The sequence below is a fragment of the Hippoglossus hippoglossus genome, chromosome 8, assembly GCF_009819705.1.
Source record: "Hippoglossus hippoglossus isolate fHipHip1 chromosome 8, fHipHip1.pri, whole genome shotgun sequence".
NCBI lineage: Eukaryota > Metazoa > Chordata > Actinopteri > Pleuronectiformes > Pleuronectidae > Hippoglossus > Hippoglossus hippoglossus.
In genome coordinates, this window is record NC_047158.1 from 5667961 (window position 1) to 5695324 (window position 27364).

Below are 27364 nucleotides of genomic sequence, written 5' to 3' on the forward strand. Positions count from 1 at the left end.
TTTATTTTCTGCCATATTTGGCATGATTTCCAAAGTCTTTTCTAGTCCTGTACAAAATTGCAAAGCATTTGCATTTATATTTCCATCATAGTATACAAACAAACTTTGTCCGATGATGTCCATTTTATGAAATATCATGTGGTGCGACCATCAAGAAATGACCAATTTGGGACTTTGATGTTGAAATCCATTCAAAGACAGGAAGTTGCATCATAAACCATTTTGCCAAGGACCCATGGAAGCAGCAACAGGTTTGTAACTCTCTCTCAAATTTGGAAAAAAATAACCTTTTTCACAGCTGGTATGTAGTTGCCACATTTCGATATCATGTGGTATGACCTCAAAAAAACTATGAATTTGTAGTTATTTCTAAAAATATATATTTTCATTATAAATTTCATAGTGGCCTTTGGTGCTGACCTAGTTCATTTTCGTTAGGTGGCCAATTCTGTGGCTGTAAATTTTGACTGAACTAGAAAATATCATGTGGTGCGACCATTGCAGAGTGTTTTACATGATAGATATATGTCCTAGATTGGGAGTTTTGGGGCTTTTTTATATTCAATTAATGATTTATATTTTAGCTTGTGATCATTTGTTTATTTCATTGAACCAATATCAACCCCCCTTTCATTTGAGATTTATTTTTGTTTGCTATTTTTGAATTAGTTGCATTATAATAGTTATATAATTATTTTGTAACCTGATGGCTGCCAACCCCATAGGTTTTTGGTATATTGTGTTTATTAGTACATTGGTTAATTTCTTTGCCTGTTACCCGACTGACTGTGTTCCCTTATCCCTTTCAGTCGCTGAGAGCCGAAGGTGGTGGTGCTGGTGTCCCGGATGATGGTCTCCCCCTTGTTGTGCTTGCTCCCCCTGGTTTAATTTTCTTCACAACGTATGTGTGCGAATGGTCTTCACGTGTGACTGGGGTGAAGTTGTATTTTGGTTTTTGGGATCCCTCCTCCCTCGTCGACCCATCACCCCATTGGTAAGCCTCAGCTCCTGATTAGGACCCCCCTTTCCCCACGTCCCTGTGTGACTGGATTTTACTGCCTTTTAAGACATGCTCTTTTTGTAATAAAAATAATTATATTTTGTTAAAAAGAACCACGTCTCTTGCCTCAGTATAATGAACCTGAATGCCTTGGTACAGGTATTACTAAAATCAAAATAATTCTTCAGGTGAAATTCCTGAGGTGGCGTTGTCTGGCTGTTGATTACTTGATAGGGTATCATTTCTAACTAGCATTAAGCTTCCAAATGTACCTAATCCCACTCTGATCGCCACACAAAACAATTGAAGTAAATGGTGACTCCTTCTTCAAACGTGAAAAAACAACGTAAAATGCCTCCATACTGCTCCTGTGGTGTCACCCAAGTGTCCATAAGCCCCGACATTCAAATTTGACTCGAAACGAGATCGTTTACACCATGTTTTTACCCTGAATGTCCTCTGTGATCCACGTGTGAACGCAGCTCTGGAAGAGGATATCAGAGGACATGTCTTACAGCTTACGGAAGCGCTGTCCTCTTCCTGACTCAGAGGTACCTGGCAATTTGCAAATAAAATAGATGACGTCATCTGTCACAAGGACGACATAAAGGTCTTGGAAAGCTTTGAGGGCCGCACAAAGTTGTTCAGAGATTTGACTCAGGAAAACTGTGCCTTAGAGATCACTGATGTTAAAAACCACGACAACAGCCCTTTCTGTACTCCTTTGGATTGTGTCTGGCTGAATGATGTTGGTGATGTGTATGTCACTGACTTTAGGAGAATTTCAATCAGTTTTCTGTGCGACAATGTTTTTCCTCTTTCTTCGGCTCTGCCTTGCCTTGATTTTTATAGCTGATCCTCCAAAGCCCACACTGGATGACCCAACCGATTTTGAAATATGCATAATGTTTTTTTCCTCTTACACCGTTTGTGCAATATAAAATTTGAATGTCTCAAATACAGATTCTGTGTATTTTTGTAGGGTACAGGTGCTGCTGTGGTGGAAGTTCGCACCGCTGTGTTTGGCATTTTCATAAATCAATATTTAAAAGGACATCTTATCTGAATAATGAAATGATGAACAAGGGAATCGTTTTTTCACTCTGCCTCTTTAGTAAGAAAAGAGCAGCAGAGATTTTTTATTCACCAGTGAGTGAAGGGACGGACTCAGCCGAGACTTTTTAGACTTTTTAAACTTTTGTGTCTTGGCCTTGAGGTCCACGTTCTTCTGCTCTGTACTGGTGACAGCAGGAGGAGTCACAGGAGCTGGTGGGATGATGGGTACATGAGAGAGACCCTCACCCTCCAGGACCACAGCAGGCTCAGCAGGAGGAGTCACAGGAGGAGCTGGTGGAGGAAGAGTGAATGCTGACTCCTGATGAGGCTCCTGCTTCACCTCTTCAGCAACGGTGTTTGGCTCCTTTGTTGAAATCTGTGGCTGAAACAGCTCACAGATGTTCTTTGTTGCGATGGTGGTCATGGACTTCATCAGATCTACTACACAGCAGCTGATCTTCTCCATCAGGACGGGGTGAGTGAAGCTCTGGCTAACATTGTCCTGGATCGACTGGACCAGTTTGTCCCTGGTGGAGTGGGTGAAGCTGACTTCACGGAGCAGTGAGGGCAGAAGTTTGGAGATCATGTCCTCAACTGCTTTTGTCAGGCTAACAGCCAGAACACTGAGGTGCTGGGACGGCATCTTCAGGCAGGTATCTTCAGGAGGCAGCCAGAAGCCCTGAAGTACCTTAGGCACCACCTCCAGCACCACCTCTGGTGGGCCCAGGTGCTTGGAGGTGAGGGGCTGCTGCTGCTGCTCCTTCAGGATGCTGGAGTATTCGTCCTCAGAGAATCCAAAACTGACACAAATCTTTGGCCACTCTTTGCAGAAGGCAGCTCCCACAAAAACCACGGGCTCCGTTTGAGTGAGTCCACTCGTCTTCTTCCTCAGGTTTGATGGAGCCCTTTGTCGTGTCTTCCTTGCCACCAACACAACAGGCTCACTTTCATCCAGCTTCTCCTGGATCGTTGTCTCTTCTTCTGCAGTTTGGTCCAATTCTGTCTCTGGTTTCTTAGGAACGAATAAAAAACATATTTACAAGGTCACCAGACAATTCACTCGCCAAATTCCAGTTTTATAGTCACATTCAGAGAGTTTGCCGTCTGCTAAGGAAACTGTCTGGACATTTCCATTCATTGATTTATTAACCCTCTGCTGTAATAGGTTTAATCACAGTGTAATACTTTTGTCTAACAGTCTATGAATCTATAACATACCTTGTCTAGCACCACGGCACTGATTGCAGGGAGTCCCTCAGGCTTCTGTGTGCTGTCGCTGCTCTCCGTCTCTGAGGTGTGGCCGGCTCCGTTCCTCATGGGCTCCATCTCAGCCTCACCGTTCTCGGGAGACCAGATTCTTTCGGACAGAGTCGCCTCGGAGCTGGAGGCGTCCGCCTGAATAAACTGGAGTTTCTGTTTGAGTGGAGACAACATTGATATCGTGAGGAAGTACAGAAGAGAAAGACGACGTGGAAACAATTAAAAACTTAAAAGGTCTTATTTATCTCAATTAGTTAAACAGTCTTCAAACAGCTGATCGATGGTAACTGAGGGTTTTCTCCCAGTGATATATCTTGGCCCTTGATGAGCGTTGACCTTCATCACTGACCTGTTGTGAGATGAAAGCCTGGACGTCCTCTTCCTCCGGCAGAAGGTCAGTCCAGTTGAGGCCTGATTCCCCCCACAAAGAAGCCACAGTTCGATGACTCTGTGGAGACGAGACAGGACAACGTCACAAACCAATGCTCTGAAATGTCTTTTTTAATTACGTCTAATTTACAGCAGGGAGAAACATTTAATTCATAAACTTACTTAATGAATGAGAAAAATATTTGCTTCAAATCAAAAGAGCAAATCAGCCTTGTTGATTTCATTGCGATTTTTCATTTTACTGGTTTATAATAATTATAACAGAATTATAATAACACTGAATGAATAATACAAAAAATGCTACAGTGAACTCTGTTGCAGTGCAACAATAACACTATCAATATAGATTCTGTACAAGTCAATAATCTATGTATATTTACATTATATCTGCAGCTGAGTCACTGGTTATAATCCACCTGCTTCATAATGAGAACAGGTAACAGGGGAAAAAAGAGTCAAGAAAAGTGTTTCTTACCATTTGTTTGCATAGTATGTGCAGTATTTGAGAGATTAAGATCCCAGCTTTTCCCACAGGAAGCAAAGGTTTGCTTAATTCACTGTGAACAAACAGAACATGACAGAAATTAAAATAAATCTTAAAAGTCTGAACATATCTTTACTTCACACACAGCTTAGTTTAGAGCCGAGTTCATCACTGTCAACACGTTTGTGGCCTTTTCAGGGGGTTATTCTTCTTATTTCTGAGACAGATGACTAAAATGATCAGCTAGAGTAGTTTGGCCTCCAAGATCCGATTAAAGGTTCTTTCCTGGACACCGACTTTCACTTGATTTCACCCATATGGGCTCCATGAGCATGTGAGGGTGTCTCGTACCTAAAGAGCTCTCTCATAGAGAAGCCCCCCTCCTTCAGCACAGGGCAGAGCAGCTCGGCCAGGTACAGCCAGATGTGGGGAATGTCGATGGCCATGTCGTCCGCAAGCTCCAGCATGTCTGCAAGCCTGGGAAAAGAAACAAGGATGTTGTGGTTAGAAAAATGAGCTGCTCCGAAAAACGGACCACGTCTAATTATTGAGCAAAAAGAAAATGATTTCTTATACTCAATTTACATGTTCCCGAAAGAAATCAATGGATCTTTGGCAATTTACTTCTTCTTTATACCTGATGTTACTCAAAGTTTGGGAGTTGTTGATGAATTTGTAAGAACAGAATAATAAGGAGAAACCAAACAGTGGTTTTCTTTTAAGGTATTTTAAAATACACTGGAAATTGGCCACAGTAAAGGGACAGAAGAAGTTTTTTTATTTGATTTAACTTGTTTGGGTCTTTTAAAGTTAATAAGAAATTAGATGTAAAAACAGTCCTTTCTAGAAAAAGCATCCATGGACTTTTAGAAACAACCAAAAACCACTGAAAATTGTAATAGTCATTCTCTCTTTTTCTCGTATCGACATGTTTATAGGTTTTGAAAATAATTAACAGGAAGATAAATGGCTGGACAACATCAACTAAATCTATTTACTATTGTTTTCTCCACACGGGTTGAAATGAACTCTTAAGTAGAACTGAGCAGGGGAACTGACCCTTTGTAGAACTGGGGTTTGGGCAGGATTCCCTTCTGCACCAGCTGGAAGAGGAGCTGGCCCATGTGGTCCCGTGTGATCTGACTGCGATCCAGAGTCAACCCGACGCGGATGAAGATGTGAAACTGAGAGCCCTGATCAAGTTCCTCCACACACTTGACAGCCTCCTGCAAGAAAACAAAGACGCATGTTCAAGACTAATACTTTTATTCTTCCCTTTATCTTATGAAATTAAATATTTGTTTGGAATGGGGATAGATAATTTACACATTTATCTTGTGACAACCTCCATCCCTCCCTCCCTCCCCTCTCTCTCGCTCTCTCTCTCTACACTGTTGCGCGGTTGCGATAGTTAGGTTAAGTTCAGTTAAGGATATCAGAAAGATATCCTGGGTATGTTGAACTCGCAAGGAGCGAGAAAAAGAGATGTTCAACACCCCTTTGGCCATAAACAAATAGTGAAGTAGGGAGAGAGGAGGGGTATGAGACTAAATGGTGGTCAAACAGGAGAGCTGCTGCTTGAGAGCATGTATATCTATGTGGTGCCTTCACCATCAGGTTGCCCCACGAAATAATTTATTTAAAGACCAAATGATCTGATTCATAAATTAATCTACGGACGCAGTAAACATGTCATCGTTAATATTCTTATAAGCAGCCGTTTGTTGGTGTGAATAAAAATCAGTTATCAGTTGAGTGGATCTTAGCACCTTGAAATCCTTATTGTTCCTGAACTCCTCGATGATGGACTTGGACGTCTTCTCAATCTGCTCCTCAGACCGAGCAGGTCTCTGTATCGTCAGGACAACAGGCTCAGGTTTCACTGTCGAGGCAAATAAACAACCACAGACACAACAGTGTGTGTAATGGCAGAGAGTGAATGTGTCCGTATTATCGCCATGTCTGTCCGGTGTTGGGCAGCACCGTGCGTCTCACCAGGCTCTCGGACTCTGCTGAGCTCTGGCTCAGGTTTGACCTCGGTGACCCTCGGTCTCCGGGGCTTGGCTCCCTCTCGCTTCCAGTCTCTTCGCGGCTCCTCTGGGGTTTCACTCTCCCGCAGCTCCTCTGAACCGCTTCCACTGGTGAACGGACCAGGCCGAGACGATGGCGGCGCAGAGATCAGCGGCTTCTCGCTGCGCTCTCTGCCTGTACTGCTGCGACTGACGGGGGACGAACAAACAAAAAGTCAGGAAGGATGTCAGTGGAAATGAGGAACTCTTGAGTATCAAGCTTTTCAATCAATTTGGAACCTAAACTTGCTACTACAAATTATTATCTCTGACCTAAACAGAAGCAAAACAAAACCATAATTACAAAACTAATTTCTTTCAAATTCAATGAAAACTAGTTAATCAGAGTTTTAAATATCCTGCTAACAGGAGGGATAAATATCAGAATCACAGGGACAATCTCTACAAACACCAACAGGATCCTTAAATCAGACAGCGTTGTCATCTTATACCTTCCCAGATTTCTCCAGGCGTCGAAGTCTGGGTTCTGTGGATGACTGGTGGAGGGTTGAGGTGAGGGGGGGGCTGCAGCACTGAGAAACGGTTGGGGCCCGCTGTGCGTGGTAGTTCTGTTACAGAGAGAAAACGTTACAAGAGAGATGAGTGAAAAGTAACGATTGTGGATGATCAGAGTCAAGGTCCAGTCATTTAGAGGAAGCTGCTTCACCTCACTCTGTTTTATATCAGGGTTTCATCAAGTTAAATTTAAAACCTTTTTAAGAACATAAAAAAATGAATTCTTTTGTAAAATGTAATAGATTTGAAAGACTATCAGACTCCCAGATTTCTAACAGGCTTAATATCTTAGATGAATCAGTGACAACTACAGCTAAACAGAGCGGAACAGTCGAAACATTGTGAAGTGTGTGACGCCCTGTCATCGATCAGTCTTGTAGTTTGAACTCTAAACAGCTGCAAGACTCCCGATCACAGGACAGCAGGTCATGTAGTGTGAACTGCACAGTGACCCGACAGCTTTACAAGTCATGTGGTGTGACCTCACCTGAGTCACTGGCCTTGGCTCCTCCACTGCTGCCCTTCACCCATGAGACTTGAGCCCGGGGGCCCAAGTGGATCTTCTCGTCCATTTGAGGCTGCAGAAAGAGAAGCGGTTATGATCACTCGTCACATTTCCAGCAATAAAAACTACAGATGACAATAGAGGTTTAGACTGAAATCTACAGGTAAAGATTGCCACTCTTCTATGTTCTCAAAATGTCGAGCAGAGGGAGAACTAAGCTTCTTTCCTAAGCAGGGGCTGAATTCTGCAATGCCCAATGTTAATCAAGGACAAGTCCCAGCCACATTACTGCATCCATACCATACGTTTTATTTTGTAAACATGAGGTGACCCAACAGCTTAGTGAACGAGTGTGCTCCCTGTTCTACACTGAAACATGTCAGAGTGCATCCAGCAGGTGGCGATCCCAAAAAGTCTCTTTTCTTTCTATTCTGCAGTACCTCATAAATCCTTTGTGCCACCTTTGCACTGCCGAACATGTAAACTACAGTAATGCAGATCAGATGGGAGCAGGGAGAGTTTGTACAAACAGCCCGGTTGTGACGATTCCAAGGATTAATCATAAACAGTTATGTGACCCGAGTTATCTAACCCTAACCCTATGTACGGTTTTCCAGCCAGAGAACAGAAACCACCGACGAGGAAGTCTGACACTAAAATGGAAAAACATTTAATGAACACGAGACGAACTTGTCACAACGCGAAGAACGACCTCACCACTTTATCTTAATTACAAAGCTGCCGATGTTCGACCGAGACGGAGTTTTCAAAACAGCCTGCAGATTCAGCACAGACCATCAGGCACAAAGAATGAGCCACACAACCTTTCACGTTGTCTGTGATCAGTTTCTACTCAGAGGTGACTGCTGATTTCACAAAAACCTACTATATTCAGCTTCTCTTGTTGTGATTAATTTTTACTATATTAAACTCATTATACATATCATTATGTATATCGTTGAATTGATTTACTCTGAGTTGAGGGCGTGAAATCGTGGGCGTGAGGAGGCAGCATGAAGACATTTAGTGACGGTTCTGAGAAAATTTAAGTAGAAAATAATATGATATTTTAGTTGGATTCAACTCAATCCAGCTCAACTTCTGATCTGTGCAACATTGTTAATGATTAATCTACAAATCGACACAAATGCCCCTGTTGTGAGTCTTTTATCAGTTATAACAATGTTCAGTATAAAATCTAAGGAACTTGTTTACCAATATCTGTATAAATCATAAAATATATGTTTCTGATTGTACGGCAGCATCTTAACAAGTCCTGACTCTGCTTTAGGTTCCAACTTTAATTCAAATTAACATTTCAAATCTCTCAGATCAAACTATCATTAATCAAAATTTCAGCTCAAGTAATTTAAATGTTTGAAGTGTGTAGCCAATTCTCCGGATTTTACCCCGGAGGTCATGTCTGACAACGGCTTAAGTTTCCATGGAACACGACCAGTTACCACATGGTAATTGTTTGTCATTGTCTTTGTGATTCCAATGTACAAATATAAGCAAATGAACTAAGAGGGACAGAAAGTAAATAGCAGCTTCAAATGATAGGAGCGTGTGCAGTCTCCTGTATGCAGTGTTTGTACACTCCTCACAGCCTCTGACAGCTTGTCTCACCTTGGAGATCTTTGGGATCTCGTTGGGGTCGATGGTCCTGCGGTTCTTCCTCATGGGCACAGTGTACCAGGTCTCCTCTCTCTGTACGCGCTGATCTCTCTGCTCTCTCTGCTCTCTCTGCTCCCTTGGATCTGTGGAGACACACCCACACATAAAAAATAAAAAAAAACAGGGAAATATAGGTTTAAAATCAGTTCACGGGAAATACAGTGGAGTCAAACGACTGTGAAAGTGGCCTTAAAGAGGAATTAGACTGCAGGCCTGACCTGGCCATCTCTGGGTGTTCTTGGAGAGCAGTAGCTGCTGCACTCTTCTCTTCTCCTCCTGCTCTTCAATCTTTGCCAGGTTGTGGATCTGCTCGATGGTTTTCGGACCCTGGTCGGGTCTTCTAGGCACCCAGTTGTGCTGAAGAAAAAAAAAAATACAGAACCACAATGACTTCAAACCTGAATCAGACAAATTCTGTAGTTTTATACTGATTTCTTTGTTCTTTATCTTTGACAGTTCAGAGAATTTAGGAGCATGTGTGGTTTTTATCACACAGTGCTAGATACATCTGGGCATAAACTGAGGAATCAGTCAATCACAGAGGAATATTCTAATGACTGGGGACACACTGATGAATTCATTAAAGATCAATAGTATCACGTCTTCCTCAGGTTTCTTCCATTAAAATCCATCTTACTTTGTTGTAACATTGTCCAATTGACACAAAATTGCTCACGCTACATCAGAACCTGAGCAGATCTATATGTCTGTATTTAATAATAGTGATGGCGCCACCTACTGGCAACAGGAAGTAAGCTTTGTTTTACAACTATCATTCGATTTACATAAAAGTTTCACAGTGTGATGTGCAATTGATAGTGTGGACCGTAATGAGCAATTAGCAGGCAAGGATCGACATCGCGTGACGGACGCAGGAAGTGAAGCGTTTATCCTTGCCGCAGTGCGCAAAACGCATGCAACGCGGAGACGTGCGTTTGGTCATTGATCGCTCTCTCCACTAACCGCAACAGGCTTCAAAATGCCTGTGCTCGGGCCCGTTAGTGCTACAACGTTGCCCTAGTTGTATGTGCTGTTGAATAAATACTTTTTTGTTTCATCCAGTCATCATGATCTCTCTTTGCAAGATAACAAAATACATTGAACGTATAACAGTGGATTTTTAGCTTTGGTTCAGAAACCTCTATGTGGCTGTACTGCTGTGTGTGTGAAAGGGAAAGACTGAGACATGAGTGACGAACGACAGCAAAAAAGCAGACAACAGCTACATCTAGAGGATGTGGAAAGTCACTGCATGACTGAGTGGCTGTCAGATGGTCCAGTTCCACTGACACAGAGTTACTGCAGCTTTCAACAAGTTCAATTACAAACTTTAGCATAATGCATAATGCAAAGTAGTTTCAAATAGCATAATGAACAAAGTTTAAGACCTATGTCAAATAGATATGAAGGAATATCATAATTGAAGATAAGGCGAAGTAGTCAAGTAGAGAAATGCTTCGTATCTCATGAACTACAGGCAGAGAGAATAGGTATCTGTAGTATTTCCCACAGCTGGGCCTGGTGTGTACATCAATCATCAGTTCCATGCTGGTCTTGTTTGTTGTTTTATTACAGCATCCTAATACCTTGTACCACTGAGAAAGAGTTAACACATGAAGACATTACAAACTTTGTGTGTCGCTAAAACATTTCTCTTAAGAAACCGATTTCAAGTGCAACAGAAGCAGCATTAGATGAATGTTAAAATAATTAAGATCTACCTAAACACATTGAAGACCTGTCACGTAATATTTTAACATATTTAAGGCCTTAAATTCAGACACGCTCATACAAAGTGCAGAAGAGAAAACACACACTCACACACACACAGGAAAAGAATACAGAGACCAGTAAAGAGCATAAAAGACAGACCTGGTGCACATCAATTACCCAAAGGCCTGCTTAAAAAACGAATGTCATGACTTTTTTTAAATGACTCCACAGAATCTGCAAACCCTGGTGGTGTAGGAGGTGGAGGTCTGACATTCCTCAGCTTAGGCCTCTAAAGCTCCATCCCCACAATGTCTCTGGTGGACATGTTGTATGCTCCCACCAGTATTTCAAAGCAAATTTATTAAGAACGTAAAATATTCAATTTATAGTTGGTAGGAAATGTACCACAATCAAAAAAACATTCTGTCTGTCTATGAGAGAAATTCATGGATAAAGAATTGAAAAGGTATTTAATCAAAATTTACAGTATCTGTCAACTTGAGAGTCTTTGATTTTTTTAAACGAGATAAAACCCGTCCAGAGTAATTCACTAATCTGAAGCCAAATATAAAGTCAAATGAAATAAAATCTAGGAATACAAGCCAGATTTTGTTTTAAAATCAAGTCATTATAAAGTACACAATGTGAGTCAATACTAAACAGAAGATCCACAGTGGGTCACTGAAATCTTAAGACACATCTTTAAGTCTTTACATTTTTTGGGGGCAGAACACACAGGCTACCACAGGAATCAATAATCAATCTAAAGTCATTTAACAGAGACCGTGTGGAATATGTAGGTTTCAGATATGATCTAAGAGTGTTCTCTGTCCTTTATGTTTCTTTTATTTACATGGATGTGATTTTTTAAAAAGACAATAAAACATGTAATTGTAAAAACCAAAAGCATTAGGTTATTATGAAGTAGCTTTTTTTTACAGCATGCGCTCAGGGATATACTGAACTACACTGATGGGCTGATATGCACTTTTTATACAACCAGGAAGTTAAAAGTTTAAACATGGTCGGTTGGTGTGTTGAGCTCCATCAAGTCTTTTATTTCAGTCTCCATGTTTCAGCAGTATGATGGGCTGCAGAGAAAGAAAGACCATTAGAATTTACATTATACTTTATTCAACTAAAACAAAAGTAGCTGCAATGAAAAAAACATACCAAAGTGTTGAAGTGTTGCCTGCAAACAGCTTTACTTAACCAGTAGATCAAGAACAGGGCGAGGAAACATTCAACAACCAGCAGACTCATTATCAGCCCATTGACTCCTGTGAACACCTGTGAAAAGTTCAAGAGTTCAAGAGATTATTGGAAGTGAAAACACATATATTTTGTATTTCCCTCAGTCGAGGTCAGTGGTGTTTCCTTTACCGTGACACTGACCGGGTCATAATATGGATTTAGTGAGACGATCAAGCTGATAGCGAACGCTGCAACTGACCAGAAGAAGCTGATGATGTTCAGAGAGAACGACAGCTTTGCCTGGAAGAAGACATCATGTTACTGTACATTTAGCGTCCGCACCAACTTCCATTATAGAAGCAATGTGGGCTCAGTGTGTTACTAAGCCATGACTAAATCACACTGTAAAACCTGATGAGTAATTCCAACTCAAAATGAGTAAGAAAACCAACATTCAACCATGTATACACTATACACAACAATTAAAGTGTATGTATTCATAATTTAAGCAAGTTAGCTGCATAAAGTTTTTTCTCAACTTAACTGAGTAGTCCGGTTTAAATGAATTGAGTGAAATTTACTTAAATGCACATTCTTTGTCCTAAAGGGCAGCCCCGGCACTACAATTGGCCGACATCTACCAAAATCGATAGGGACATGTGTCTTTTCATGACAAACAAAAAAGTCTCTTGGATAGATATGCTAGACCAAACAGGAAGCCCGCCATTTTGGCTTTGGTGGCCATTTTGGCCATTTTCTACAATTTTACTCTGATGAACTTGTCGTAGGGCTTTCATCAGATCAACTTCAACTTCTGGGAATGTCATCTCAACAAGATGGAGATATAAACTACCTCGGTATATATGATTTCATCACACGGTGTGACCGTGGCGTGGCATCAAAGTTTGATTACACGCCATCAAAACACGAGGTTCTGTATCTCTGACATATTTGGTCCAATCGAGTCCAAACTAGACATGTAAGACAAGAGTCCCGGCCTGATGACATCTACACAGAAATCATGACTTAAAATCACCTGTTGCGGTTAGTGGAGAGAGCGATCAATGACCAAGTGCACGTCTCCGCGTTGCATGCGTTTTGCGCACTGCGGCAAGGATAAACGCTTCACTTCCTGCTGGCTACAGGAAGTGACATGTTTTATACTTTGATGAACGGCTCCTGGCTCCTTTACAATATGCAGCTCAAAAGAGCTCAGTCAAGTCATTGGACCATGGTCAGAATTGTGACATTTCCTCAAACCGTGTAAACATTGAGGTGCGGCGAAGGATCATCCTTCGCCAAAGGAGACAATGTTGTCATAACTCAACTGTGCATTGTCCTATCACCGCCAAACTTCTGTCTCATGATCAGAGTCCAAGCCTGAACAGCTCTATGTGTCAATATTTCCTCAGTGTCATAGCGCCACCTACTGATTCGCCATGAAACAGGAAGTACTTTGTGAATCCACTCTGCATTATCCAACCGGCCCCGAACTACTGACCTATGATCACAATCCTGACCTGAACAGCTCCATATATTAATATTAGTGCAGGGTCATAGCGCCACCGATTGATCAGTGTGATAATTAAGTTGTTGTAACATTGTCCAATTGACACAAAATTGCTCACGCTACATCAGAGCCCCTACTTGAACAGATCTATTAGTCTGTATGTAATAATACTGATGGCGCCACCTACTGGCAACAGGAAATAAGCTTTGTTTTACAACTATCATTCAATTTACATAACATTTTCACAGTGTGATGTGCAATTGATGGCGTGGACCGTAATGAGCAATTAGCAGGCAAGGATCGACATCGCGTGACGGAGGCAGGAAGTGAAGCGTTTGTCCTTGCTGCAGTGCGCAAAACGCATGCAACGCAGAGACGTGCGCTTGGTCATTGATCGCGCTCTCCACTAACCGCAACAGGCTTCAAAATGCCTGTGCTCGGGCCCGTTAGTGCTACAACGTAGCCCTAGTTTAAATTAAACCTGTTTCCTGCAGGTAACTTTATCCATCAAACACAAACTGTAATTTATATTTCTACACTTCAACGTAATTAATTCGAAATGTTTATTAATTGAATTTGGCAGATTAAACCAATAATGTTCTGTTTCTTTGTGTTGTTGTTTGTCATCATGCTACACGTCAGGTTGATTAGGGTTATCAGAGACAGGTTTTTAACCTGTTTTTAATGTAACATGTTCCATTGCAATGTACAAAAATACTAAATGAAATAAAATATTGAGATTGAAAACAAATTAAGAAATGAATTTAAAGAAATGTTTAAAAAATGCCATATGCTGTATAAGACACATATTGTAGGTAAAGTTAAAGTTAAACATACATTATTCACTACCTGCATATGTTGAGTAACTTAAACACCAAAATCAGTTGGTCACATACTGTCAGCACTGAGTTTCAAAGTTTGTTTTGACCCAGTGGTATTTTATATGAATGTTATTTAATCAAAGTTGATCTAATATATAATGACACAACTGCTGTTTTAAAGACAGACTCAACTAGCTCAAGTTTGACTTTAAAATTGTCAAAAACTTGTAATTATTGTCCAAAATAATGTTTTTATGATTTAAATTGGCAGAAAATACACACATAGTTATCATTATTATAACAGTAGCAGCAGTAGATCATTAAAACATAGTGGAAATGTACATTAGTAGAAGATGTAAAGAGTCTTTGGTGGTTGCACCCACTGGTAGAGTAATGTAACAGGGGAGCTATACTGTGAGAAGAAAAAGAAGAAGATGCTCTTAGTTGTTAGTTCTGATTAAGTTCAGGTTCCTCATTAGCCTTTTAAAATTATAGTCATTCTCAGACCAGACCAACTAGACTGTGACAAAATAGATGGAGAGTGTTTCCAGACACCAGCACATGTACGAATCAAAAGAAATGAATTAGCAGAAGATCAGGAGCAAAGCAAACCACAAAAAAGAAGCATTCTGATGTGACAGTGAACTTGGCAAAGACTAGACAATAAATACAACCAGAGTCAGATCTGATCAAACAGGACTCAGCAGCACATTAGTCACATTTGGAAAACATAAAGAAGAGAAGAACAGAGTAGTTGGCACATGTTGTTCTTCATTGAGAACATGAGAGAAAAGATCTCATAGCTTCGACGGATATAAATCAACTTTGTTTTGTGGAACATTCTGCAATGGAGAAGGAGTCACAATCAACTTTTTTGCAAAATATAACATTTTACTCAGGTTTAATCAGGTTTCTTTCTAAATACTTAACCACAGTATGATATAGTTCACAGTACCACATGCATGCAGCAACATTTTATTATAAGTAGAAGAAGAAATCATAATTTTTACAAATAGTATAGTGACAAAGTAAAAATACATCACAAACTCAGTAATAAAAGTGATACATAAGTAAAGATACAATACAAACACAATAATATTATGCACATTGTAAACAGAATACATGATTATTATTATTAGTAGTAGTAGTAGTAGTAGTAGTAGTAGTGGTAGTGGTAGTGGTAGTAGTAATGATGTTGGTCATAGTAGTAGTAGAAGTAGTAGTAGTAATAGTAGTGGTGGTATTAGTGGTAGTAGAAGAAGTAGTAATGGTAGTTGTTGTTAGACAAGAAGACGTCGAGCTTTTACTTTGAAGGCACGTGGTTGTCTTCCGGTACCCTCCATGTTGTTTCGCTGTAACTTGACAGTGCAGGAAGACGGTGTCCATGATGACAACTTTAAAATACCAACACTAACCAGGAGCCTGTTTACACCTGTGGGCCCGATTTAAAACTGCTCCTCGCTCGGTGTCGCGTCGCGCTTCGTCTCCGTCCTGAATGAGCTTGAGCCGGACTGAGGCTAACTAGCCTGCTAGCATGAGCCCGGGCCGCCGCTGCCTTTGTTTACATCCAGTGCTGGTGACGATGGGCCCGGAGAGGTGTGTTAGCTAACCCGTCTACCAGAGCTGTTTCAGGGGCACGGGGACATCCTGCAGCGCGGGGGTCGACCATCCGAACCGCAGTCACCAGAGGGGTACGGTTTCACTTTGACCCACTTTTTATTGCAGGCTGCATGTGCTGCTCAGGGTTTTATCATTCATGGTATTTTATTACCGTTGACATCACTCATGGAGGGAAATACAGGCGGGCCTACCTGTTTGATGTGCACCTAATCGATTAGTTGATTGATGAAAAAATGAACAACTCAACTGAGGGTATTATTTTTTATTCTCTGTATTATTGTGTGTTATCAGGTTTCAATTTTTATTTTGAACCAATTTAAATATAATTTTTTAATATTTATATTGTTTTTTAATATTTATATTGTTTTTTAATATTTTTGTGTATTGTAATTTTTTATATAAGTTGTGTGTTTTGCACTGTTTTATAATGATAAGTAAAGAAATTTGAGGGACAATTAATCAGCAAATGTCAAGAATTATTATCAATGTATTATTATGTGTCGTTTTTCTGTCAAATGATTTATCAATTAATTGATTCGGACTCAGGATATAGATGTTTATTGTCGTTTTAGTTATATTAGCACTATCGTAAGAAAAACATTCATAGGGAAGTGTAATTTCTAAACAGTTAAATATTAATGTTGCAAAAATGAATAATTCATAACTAATAGAACAACTAATTCAAATTGTATAAGGCAAGTTATTCATGGTCATTCATTCAAGTACATCCTTGTCTAATCAAGAGTCTGAAACTCAATGATTTTTAATCCTACTATCACCAAAAAGCAAAGCAGCAAATTGAAGTGACTAACAAACCAAAGTAGATTTTCTCTGTCAACAAATCATTGCAGCTCTAGGAAAGATGTTGCTGTCAGGGTTACAGCTTTAAAATGATCAGTGATTTATAGAATCTATCATTTAGTGGAAAAATAATCTCCAGGGACATAATCTCTCATAATCCGTCTATAAGAAAGCATCATGAGATGGTACATCACAATAATGTTAATATTTGTGTTTTGCAGTGATGGAAGTGTCCTCACAGGATCCATCTCTCATGGCAATGGACCTGTCAAAGAGCTACAAGCCCCTGACCCGCAGCCACACTGAAGCCATGGACCTGGCGAAGAAGCCGGAGTGGTACCACCGACGGCCGCCGAGCTGCAGCGCAGACATCACCTCCTCATACAGATCCAGAGCAGCGTCATCCTTCAATCCTCTCTCCACGCAGCCAGGAGCACCCGTCCACTGCAGAGACATGGAGCAGGGATCTGAGGCTTTAGGTAACTACATGAATTCCACCCTCGCTCCAGGACTCGATCTGTACCATGACAGAGTTCATGGCAACCTGTGGCATCCGGGTTTTTACGAGCCCGACCAGATCAGCGGCCCAGTTCCTGAAAGCAGTGGCGGAGAGGAGAGCGACAGCGGCTCTGATGTTATTTTCCTTGTCTCCTCTGCGAAGGAGCCACTCTTATGCAGTCCGTTCATCCAAGATGGTGTGAGGCACATTGTGGAGCCTCTGTCGCCGGCTGTGTCTTCATTGGATGAAGGGAGAGGTTGCTATCACCTACCTCAGCCTTTGAGTTCGCCCAGCCCTGACAGCTCATACTCAGAAGACTCCTCAGACAGCTCAGTCGACATTCCTGTTCATCACACAAGGCCCGTCGTCCTCCTGTCAGACCTCAGTGCCGTCTACGGCAACCCTGCTGAATCTCCTGTTGATATTACTAGTGATGACAGCGATGTTATCGAAGTTTCAGTCACTAATGACAAGAAAAAAAGCTGCAACTTTCCTTACAAGAAAAACCTGTCTTGTAAGAAGAGCACGATGAGACCAACTCCACCTCAGAGTGAGGGGGAAAAGACTCCCCCTCACCTAACCCTACCTAAAGAAGTACGCCGTAGCAACAGGATCAGAAAATCTTTGTCTGACACGCCCCAGTTCACTTATGGTGTGTTTCGGCACAGTTTAAGGAGACAGGCCAAAAACGACGCAGTGGGTATTTACAATGAAAGTTGTGATTCAGATGATATGATGGAGTTCGCGGTGAGGTCGTCAAGCCTACAGGTAGACGAGTCGGTGTCACAGCCAAATGTTTCCCAAAGAGTGAGCAGTAATTCAGACGAGTCTGATGTGGAAGCTCGGACAGAGAGGAAATCCCCTCCTAGGGCGCCGGAGCCTCGCCTTAAAGCTTCGTACACAAAATGCATCAAGCAAAAGAAGCCACTCACCATTCACAAAACAAAAACGTTAAGTCGAACAAAACAGAAGCAAAAACTCAGAATCTCTCCACAGCAGGACCAAAAGAGCTCATCCTGCAGGAGTGTGTCAGGAAACAAAAAAACTGTCACCAGACGAAAGAGAAAAAGACAAACTCAGACTGGACCCTCTGCTCTGTTTTCTCCTAGAGAGCCAGAAATCATGCTTAAATATGCAAAAGTCAAAGGGGAGAAAAAGGACAAGAAATCTGACAGGTTTTGTCCCTTCGTTCACATGGCGCACAGGATGTGCACGGTTGTCAACTATCAAGAAGAGGAGGCGACCGTGCGGAGCAGCCGAGGGAGACAGCAGCGGACAGCCGCCATGTCTTTGTCTGGATTTGTTCCCAGCACTTCCTGTTTCCAGCTGGGTCGGCCCGGCTCAGAGAGCAGGTGTCAGGCCACACTGTCATGCAGCCTGTGTGGTCAGACGGCCAACGTCATGGGGCTCGGGGACCTTCACGGCCCGTACTATTCCACCACTTCGTCTCTGAATGGCCAGAGCTGCAGGACTGAGCAGAAAGAGGAAGACGACTCGCATGGACTCGCTAATAGCCATTCAATAAATTCCTCAGACGGGGGTTGTGATGGTCACAACCGCTCTCCTGCCGTCAGATGTTCGCTCGACAGTGACCATGACTCACTCCCAAAGTTGCCTCTTCATATGGATGAGTGCTGGATCCATGAGGACTGCGGCATCTGGTCCGCCAGCGTCTTCCTCGTCAGAGGAAAGCTCTACGGGTTAGAGGAGGCGGCCCGGCTCGCACAGGAAGCAGTGAGTTACACAAACAAACTTTTGTTTGTTTTCATGGCCAGTTTAGTCTGCAAGAAAATGGGGAACATCATAAATATATTGGCATTTAAGTTTCTGGAATCATTAATATTTGCAATTTCTGCTCAAATATTAGTTTTTAGTAAGTAAATGTTACTGCCATCACCTTTTTTTAATGAAATAATCATAGTTACATTATTTATAGTGCTTAAGTAAAAATGAAAGAAATAATAACAATAATTTAAAGTTTGAATCTTGAGTCTCTATCAGGATTAAAAATAGTTTCACTGACCCAACACTGTAAAAATAAATAGGAAAGAACAGACGCTGTGTTTGTTTTATTTCTCACTTGGTCTTTTCTCTATCTCAGGTTTGTTCAACCTGCCAACAAACAGGTGCAATAATGGGCTGTTTCCAGAAGGGCTGTCCCAGAAACTATCACTACAGATGTGCCATTCAGTCAGGTACAGCATTCATTCATTCAAACAAACCTTTGTTCATACAAGGATAAGCCATTGAGAGCAAGTGATCTTTTTCAAGGAAAGTCTCATGACAAAGTTTGTGTTAGAATTATAGCTGGGAACCGAAAATCCTAAATGTCAAACTTCGGTTCTGCTCTGTTCCTAAATTCAACACGCTTCACTGCTTGTCTGACATGATGGCTTCCTCGCTGAACTGCTGCTGCTCATAATAATGTCAGTGTTTCTGTTAGGTCTTAAAATGTCTGAAATTCAATAATCTCAAATTGAAGATGTTAATAGTCTTATGTATACTAAAATATTACAAATTGTTTAAAACATTTATACAGATGCATACAGATGTTGACCGGAAGAGACCAACGTGAAACTGTTATCTTAAATGATCTCAGTTTGCTCTGCTTGTCTGTGAGAGAGACTATAGGTTAGAGGTCTGCATCTTCACCAGCCTCATGATTCGATTCGATCACGATTCGAATGCACAAACGCATCTCGATGCTTTTCAATGTATCACCTTCACAATTTTCTATATTACTGCAGATGGCTGATTTTTCAACAAGTGGCTCTGCTCCTCTGATGTTTTTTAATCACTCACACATAGAACTGATCTTTATAAAAACCTGATGAATTCATATTTATGTTCCTGGATAAATGGGGCGTTGCTTCTTCTGCAGCAATGAGGTTAAAACACAGCATCATAATCTGCTGGTGGAAACTTATCTTCTGTCTGCAGGAGTGTGGGTCTGCTCGTCTCTGTCCCTCTTCACACATGGACTGATAATCACATGTCACTTTAACACTGATGTCCTGGCTGTGTTGTACTGAGCGCACACACAATTTTGATAACAAATTTTTCAATATTTTAAGGAAAGGATGTCGCACCTTGTTAAGCCCTAGGAGACTAATTGGGATTTGTGAATATGGGCTATACATTTATACTTTATGTACTGACCACGTCCTAGTAACTTGTGATACGTGTTGGTGTTTATTAGTTAAAGTGAGTTCAGTAGTTTGTAAACTCCAACTCGTTCTAATATTTTGGGCTGTTTTGACTTCACAATTAGAATTTCATACATGTAATTGTCTTCCTGGCTTAAAAAATCAGGGGATGCAATTTTCTGCATGAAATCTGTCTTGCCAAAAAATGCGTCCCCCTCCCAGGTCTCTTTTCATTCACTTTGTGGTCAAACACTGTTACCAGCTTATATTTTGGTCTGTTTTTACTCAACATTGAGAATTTCACACATTTTTGTAAAAAGATTGTTTTCTTCTTGAAATGTTTTGATTCAAGTGTATCGTCCTTTTCGCATTTGCTTTTTCTGCTTCTTGTGTCTACCACTGGACGATGTGTGTATTTGTTGACTATGTGGATAATGTGTAAGTCATGTTTGTCACCAGAATACTGAAATAGCCGAAGTACGTTTACTTATCTGTTTCTATTATTTAAGATTTTTTAATGTCTGCAGGATTTTGATTTGTATTATATATCTTGAGTTAATGTTTAAAATGATAAAAACATTGTTGTTCGATCGATAAGGAGAATTGATCAAATTCAAATGTTGCCCAACTTTAGAGTTAATATTAGGATAAAATTAAAACCTGAAATATATTTTCTGCTTGTTGATATATATATTTTAATCTTTAACAATGCTCCAGAGTGTGGTGGCACCTGTGCACCTAATCTTTAGCTGGTGTGTGTGTGTGTTAATGACATTTATTTAAGTTATGAATGCCATAATAACAAACACAGACTTTACCTCAAAGTTTTTGTATATATTTAATAGGAGCAAGTCATGAATGCCATAATGACTTGCTCCTATGAATAATAGAATGAATAATCTTTAGGTCATTGCACTTTGAAAGGGTGTACTTGCATAATTATGCTATATTATTATCATTATATAAGTGGTATGAAATGGTATATGGTTATTTGGTTTATCAAATTATTGCGATCAATAATATAATTTATTTTACTGTAGTTTACAGCTTTAGTTCTCTGAGAATTTATTTCGTATCCAAGCAGAATTGGTATTTTACAATTACATTTTCTGAACTGAATCAATATCGCATTGAATCAGAAATCAAATCGAGACCTTGTGAATGGGAATCGAATCGATTTGAGAAATCAGTGGTGATACTCAGCCCCAGTTAAGAAAAGTAGATGGGAACTGTCAAGAAAAGGTGTAATAGGTGTATTATTGCTCTGCCAAAAGGCAAAATGAAAAAGTTATTTGCACCGATGCTTTATTTATTTTGAAATATATTTTTTATGGTTTTCTTTTTGTTGTTAAAATCTTTGCCCACCTGCGTCAACTGAGGCCTTGAAAATATTTAAAGTGCTGAAAGCTTGAGTCACTTTTTATGTGTGTAGGAAGGTTCAGCTCCAAAAGCCGAACTTTTGACATTATTTCTTTTTGTGTTTGTGTGTTTTCAGGCGAAATGAAGGCCGCCAATCTCAATCAGCATAAACAAATTGAATTATTAAAGTGTCCTCCTTTGTGTTTTTAGGCTGCGTCCTCAATGAAGAGAACTTTTCCATGAGATGTACAGAGCACAAGGTAACTGGATCTTTAACCTTGTTAGTCAGAAACAGGCTTTCTATACGTCTGTCAGTCGTTTGTGTGAGGAGCTTCAAGGCCTCTGGGGGGCAGTAATGCGCTTTTAGGCTGTTGATTTTTGTTGATTCGCCATCCTCCACGCACATTAAGTTGCGTGTGTCTGCATGTGTGTGTGTGTGTGTGTGTGTGTGTGTGTGTAAAACAGTAAGATGTCCTTGCACCTGTGAGAGGAGCAGCTGCAGATTAAAATGAACATTGATGTTTGTAAAAGAAACAATGACGAGTTTTTAACAGAATAAATGATAAAAGGAGGAAATACACACATATGATCTGAGGTTATTTTTCAGGGTCTTGATAATCATCTGATCTGAAAAGGAAAAACAGTAATTTCATATTTGTTCAAAACTAAACTGATCTGTTTTATGGAAAATTGAGTTAAAGGGGAGATTGTTTCAGGTTTGTTTTGTGACCACAGTCTAGTTTTAAGTTGATTACATGAAGAAGACCTGATGCTGCATTCATCTGATTAACATCAGAGCATGAAAATGATATTTGTTAGTTTATTTATCTCCAGATGATGTGTTTGTGTCCAACAGAACAAAGCGTTCACCAGTGTAACCAGACATCACAAGAGATGACGCCAGAGACACGCGGGGCACTGGAGGTATGTGATAGCTCTCGCTTAAACAAGTGGAGTTGTAGAAAGTCGTTTTCAGACCTTCTGTCGATGAATCGATCGGGTGAAAATACACAACAATTATTTTAGGAGTAAATGGGAATATTGATTAGTTCATTAATTCATTGTGGGCTACATCTGACAAATACAGTGTGAAACATTAATTATCTAGATGGTAGCAGCCTGCTGTATTCCAGTTTGTCCCGCCACTGTTTCACAATGAACCAAAACATGTTTTACATTTATTCATTATAATGTAAGAGATGTCTCACTTGTTGTGTGCAGTGCGATTTGCTGGTGCTCGCTCACACTCCCGCAAAAAAATAACATTTTTACCAGCCACGCAGACAGTCAGACCTCATAGTGGCAATTGAGCAATGCAATGCCGTGCTTGTCTCTCACTCTTAAATCTGTGTACCTGTCACTGGGAATCTGTCGCACATGAGCGTGAACTTTGTGTGCGCCCACGTTACTGCCTTAGATTGAATAAATTAGGATTATATAAGAAAACAAAATATATATGTTCAGTTTCAGCTCTACATCTTCGTAGGTCATAGATGATAAAGCATGAGAATCAAATAATTGTTTCATGTAGTTTTCTTTTGTTTCCTTCCCGAAGGATCCACAGATCTCCCCAGGGTGCGACGTGAGCTGCCTGACTGTCACCTCTGCTGTTTTTTAGACACTAATTAAAGTGTTGGCTCCGAGCAGAAGGAAAAACCTTCTGGTAAGAGTTCACTCATCATGACAGACGGATCCAACCAGGGGCCACTTGAGTGTTTTCAAGAGAAGTGTCTTTGTCTTGTTCTGTTCTTTCATAGGTCTTTAAGTCAGGCAGTTTAACCAACTGGACTGAGCCTAGATCATGTGTGTGTGTGTGAGAGTTAATGTGTGCGTGGGAGTTAATGTGTGTGTGGTTGGGTGTGTATTTATTCTCGATGATCAACTCTTGGACTAGCCATGTCACAAATAATGTTTATTATTTGACCATAATAATGATATTAGAGTTTAGATTAACTTTATTAATTCGTTGTATAGAGTATAATATCTTTATATAAGGCCACTTCTTTGCTTTCTACTGTTTTTGTACAACTTTTCTATCACTGTTAGTACGCCAGTCTTCACATAAACATAACATCATTGATAGTCATGGAGATGCATGCACAGTTGATGTTTGCTACAAGCACTTTAAAGTATGATTTTACTTCTTTTTTTTTTTACTTTCCATTTGTTGACTTTGCTCTTCCTTTTCTACTATAATTATTTAAATTAAACAGAAAGCTGAACTAAGCAAGATTTATATATAAAAATGTTAGATTTCTGTCTAAATCACAAAGTAGGGCTGCAAAAGAAAACAATCCAATCACTAACTGAGACCACAAACTGTTAATTCAACATTTCCAAGCTGATTTATTTTTGGTGTCAGTTTTAAGATTCTCGTCTGCGAACAAGACGTGGAAACTTAAAACCAACAAACTGTCTGTTTTGTGGCAGAGCTGCTGAAGTTTTCTCTCATGTCATGTTTGAGAGTTTTAAGTATGTTTTAGTTTTAAGATGTAAAGTTAAAAGTTAATTTCAACCAAATCACAAAAAAAGTAATCTGATTCAGATTATTTTCCCTTTATGTATGAAACTAAAGTCAAGCTCATTTTCTCACATTGGTAATTATTGTAAATTTAATATTTAAATTGTTTTAGACTAAATTGAGAAAATGAAAACCGACATATTAATCTGTAATGTTTAAGCCATGTTGGTTTCATTGCAGAGATCTTGTCATCATCACCAGTCACAAATTCAAATTTTAGCTTTTCAGGGTCCCGTAATAAACAGAAAGTGTAATATAGCCGTGGTCTTTATCCTGTATTTGTTAACAATTTGTCATTTAGCTACTTTATGATTATACTGAAGTACCAGTGAACGTACAGAAAACTGTCACTGAATTTATTTGATAGCAAAGAAATGTGACCAAAAATAAATCTGCTTGAAATATTCTTTTCTATGATTCCTAAGCAGCTTTGTGGATGCTTATGAAATTGACTGTGGCAAGTGCTATTCAGGCTAAAACAAACATATGTGATTTTCTTTAGGTTAAATATGCTACACTGGATGATCCTCAGTAAATAAAACTATGACTAACATGAACTGTATTTAAAGATGGACGACATGATGAGTCCCAAAAATAATGCTAGAGTGAGGTTGAACAACGTTATGATTGACCGCTGGGACTGACTTGTGATTGGTCCAGCGCATGTGACTGCAAGGTCCCACGACCACATTTTCATTCCCTGATCGCTGCTCTGCAGGCTCTGGCTCCAAATGATGGCAGCCACCATATCTGGGATATTTTGGCTTAATTTCTGTTAAGTGGGATGAAGTGGAGGTGCATTGTCCATCTTTATTTAGAGTCTATGATGATGAATTACATAACCTGGTCATGTAAAACTGGAAGTTGAAAAATATGGATTTGTGATTTGCGTGAATTGGCCCTTTTAATATATTTCTAACCTTTCGTTGCCATGTGGATCTGAAGTCACAGATTGTAGCTTCAACTGTCCATCCTCTGTATGATCTGTTGTATTTCAGTTTTCATGAATCATGACTGGACCGACATGACAGATGATAAACAGACACTAACCGTTTAAAAAAAAAAGAAAGATGTTAAGTAAATTGTGAGAGTTTGTTTCATGCCTGCACTTTATATTGTTTGAGGAGTTATTATTTAATAAAAGTCATTGAAATTGAGCTGTCTTTGTCTTGAACTAGAATTTGAGATGCTGACAGTGTTTGCTTTTCAAAGCTCCGAAAAAGCCTCATTAATCTTGTTTGTGCCGAAATTATTTTCCACAGTCGTCACTGCTCCTACACAGGAACACCATGTTTTTCACTGCGAGGATGAGAGTTTGTCTGGGTTTTGGTAAATCACAAAACACCTGAAGGGATTTGTTTTCAAACTCAAGACACTTCTGGCACTAAACAAGGGGAAGAAATACCTGCCACGTTTGATAATAATATCCATATAGTGTCAATCTTTAAACTTGTGACAAAATATGACAACATGTAATGCTTCAGTAAGCAGTACTGATTGAAATGCCTCCTCAAAGATACAGTCTCTTGAGGAGCAGGTTTCGAGCTGATGATTTTCCATGTTCGAAAAACCTTCAGATCAAACAGACTGAGCTGAATCATTTTAGTGGATTTCCACATCTGGATCTCTGCTCTGCTGGTTTTTTTGTCCACTTGAGGGAAATATTAGACTCTTAAACTGTATCTACCACCACCACATCTTAACCTCATTAACATGATATATCTCCATTTTGAATCTGCACAAACCCTGAAGAGTAAACAGGATAACCATCTATTGAGTTTTCCCTGTGCATGCTTCAATTCAACCTTTTGGCCACCTGGGGGCAGCATAATCCTGTAAACACAACATTGACAAATACTCACTTTTAATGTGTTTATTTACTACTGAAGGTGTAAATACACCTTCAGTAGTTACAAAGTAACTATCATTCATTTGGAGTAAAGTTTGTTTCCACCTGATGATTGTAAGTCCAGCAGTCCCTCCCTTTTTGCTCTGTTTTTGGCTTCCACCGCCTCCTGCGTGAAATATCTGTTAAATGCTGCACTATGTTTACCAGAGGGGGTTAAATTATTTGAGAATGGTTGAACTTGGGGTCAGTTCAGATAAACACTAGGAATGTATCATGAATTTTGAATCCTTGAAACTTCATTAAATTATAAAAAATCAATTAAAGCAACCATTGGCTTAAAACATGGATTTTCCCATGTTTTTACCATCACCTAAAGGTGACGTAATGCACCCTAAAGCTGTTTGCCATTTGCAGCTGTGCGCTGCATCATTTTGTGTCTGGATATTTTCAGACTTTCACACCGAGCGCTTCTTTTGAGTCACAGCACCACATTGTTGGAAATAGTCTTTTTACCAACACATCGTAGTAATAACGCCTATCTCTGGAGACCCTTTACAGCTTGTCTCCGTCATTCTCACTCAACTTGGGAACCTTTAGCAGCACAAGGAAGATGTTTCTCACCTCTCACCTTGTCAGAATAGACTCGCTGCTCTCACCTACTGAAATAACCTGGCAGCCGGAGATGGTGTGAGCATGGTGATGCTGTTGCCATGGCAGAGAGCATCTTTTTAATGAAGTGTTCAGGCAGCGCAGGTCACTGCAGCTGAGCTTGATACCACTTATATTCTGAAATAAAAGACTTAGATTTAAGTGTTAAATGGAAGAAGAGGTTATTCGTTTTTGAAGGTAATGGAATCAACATTTAGTTTGATAGTCTTTTTGAGGATTCATGCTGATCAGGACATTGATGAAAACTCGGATTCCATTTTCCAGAGTGCATGTATTGAAAATGACAACAGCTTTAAAGGTGACATGTTTTTCCAGTGTTTCTTTTCTCTATTGTGTTATGTCAGGTTTTTTTTCTGTGTATGCAAAGTAAAAAAGATCAATTCCTCCCCACAGAAAACACTGAAACACCTTGTCAGTAGTCCAGACAATACTTCCGCACTATCGAGATGTTATGTGACACGCCCCATAACAAAGCTTGGCAAAGCAAGAGTGGAGCCTGGCCTTAAAGAGACAATGTTACAGACGGAGGCTGAAAAGCTGCAGCAATGACCAGTATGAGAAAGTGACGTGTTGTCTGAACATTTGAGCATGTAAACATCCTATCCTTTAATATTCTTGTGCTGAGCCATGTCATGGGGAACAACGCATTTCTTGGTGAGACTATGGCCTTGTTCGATGCTGTATACAGATTAATTGACAGCAGAA

The 27364-nt window shown here is 40.1% G+C and overlaps 2 protein-coding genes and 1 long non-coding RNA gene across 4 annotated transcripts; 1 reads left to right on the forward strand and 2 right to left on the reverse strand.

Annotated features, from left to right (window-relative positions):
• Window positions 1-6331: 6331 nt before the first annotated feature.
• Window positions 6332-9029, reverse strand: LOC117766428 (eukaryotic translation initiation factor 4 gamma 3-like). Its single transcript, XM_034593434.1, has 4 exons — window positions 8910-9029; window positions 7263-7353; window positions 6712-6828; window positions 6332-6409 (listed from the first exon to the last, which is right to left on the reverse strand). Exons 1-4 carry the CDS (start codon window positions 8961-8963, stop codon window positions 6369-6371), a joined length of 303 nt encoding a protein of 100 aa, XP_034449325.1. The 5' UTR covers window positions 8964-9029; the 3' UTR covers window positions 6332-6368.
• Window positions 9030-11287: 2258 nt separating this feature from the next.
• On the reverse strand, window positions 11288-11963 carry LOC117766430. Its single transcript, XR_004614710.1, has 2 exons — window positions 11844-11963; window positions 11288-11761 (listed from the first exon to the last, which is right to left on the reverse strand). It is a non-coding gene; the product is annotated as an uncharacterized LOC117766430 (long non-coding RNA).
• Window positions 11964-15454: 3491 nt separating this feature from the next.
• LOC117766552 lies at window positions 15455-24604 on the forward strand. Of its 2 annotated transcripts, XR_004614720.1 has the most exons (7): window positions 15455-15886; window positions 16838-18849; window positions 19217-19310; window positions 21831-21880; window positions 22477-22544; window positions 23176-23283; window positions 23378-24604. XR_004614720.1 is itself a non-coding variant. In XM_034593670.1 (6 exons), exons 2-5 carry the CDS (start codon window positions 16840-16842, stop codon window positions 22516-22518), a joined length of 2196 nt encoding a protein of 731 aa, XP_034449561.1. In that variant the 5' UTR covers window positions 15455-15886; window positions 16838-16839; the 3' UTR covers window positions 22519-22544; window positions 23176-24604. The 2 variants fall into 2 exon arrangements, 1 of the variants encoding a protein (XP_034449561.1); XM_034593670.1 differs by having other exon boundaries at window positions 23176-24604.
• Window positions 24605-27364: the final 2760 nt, after the last annotated feature.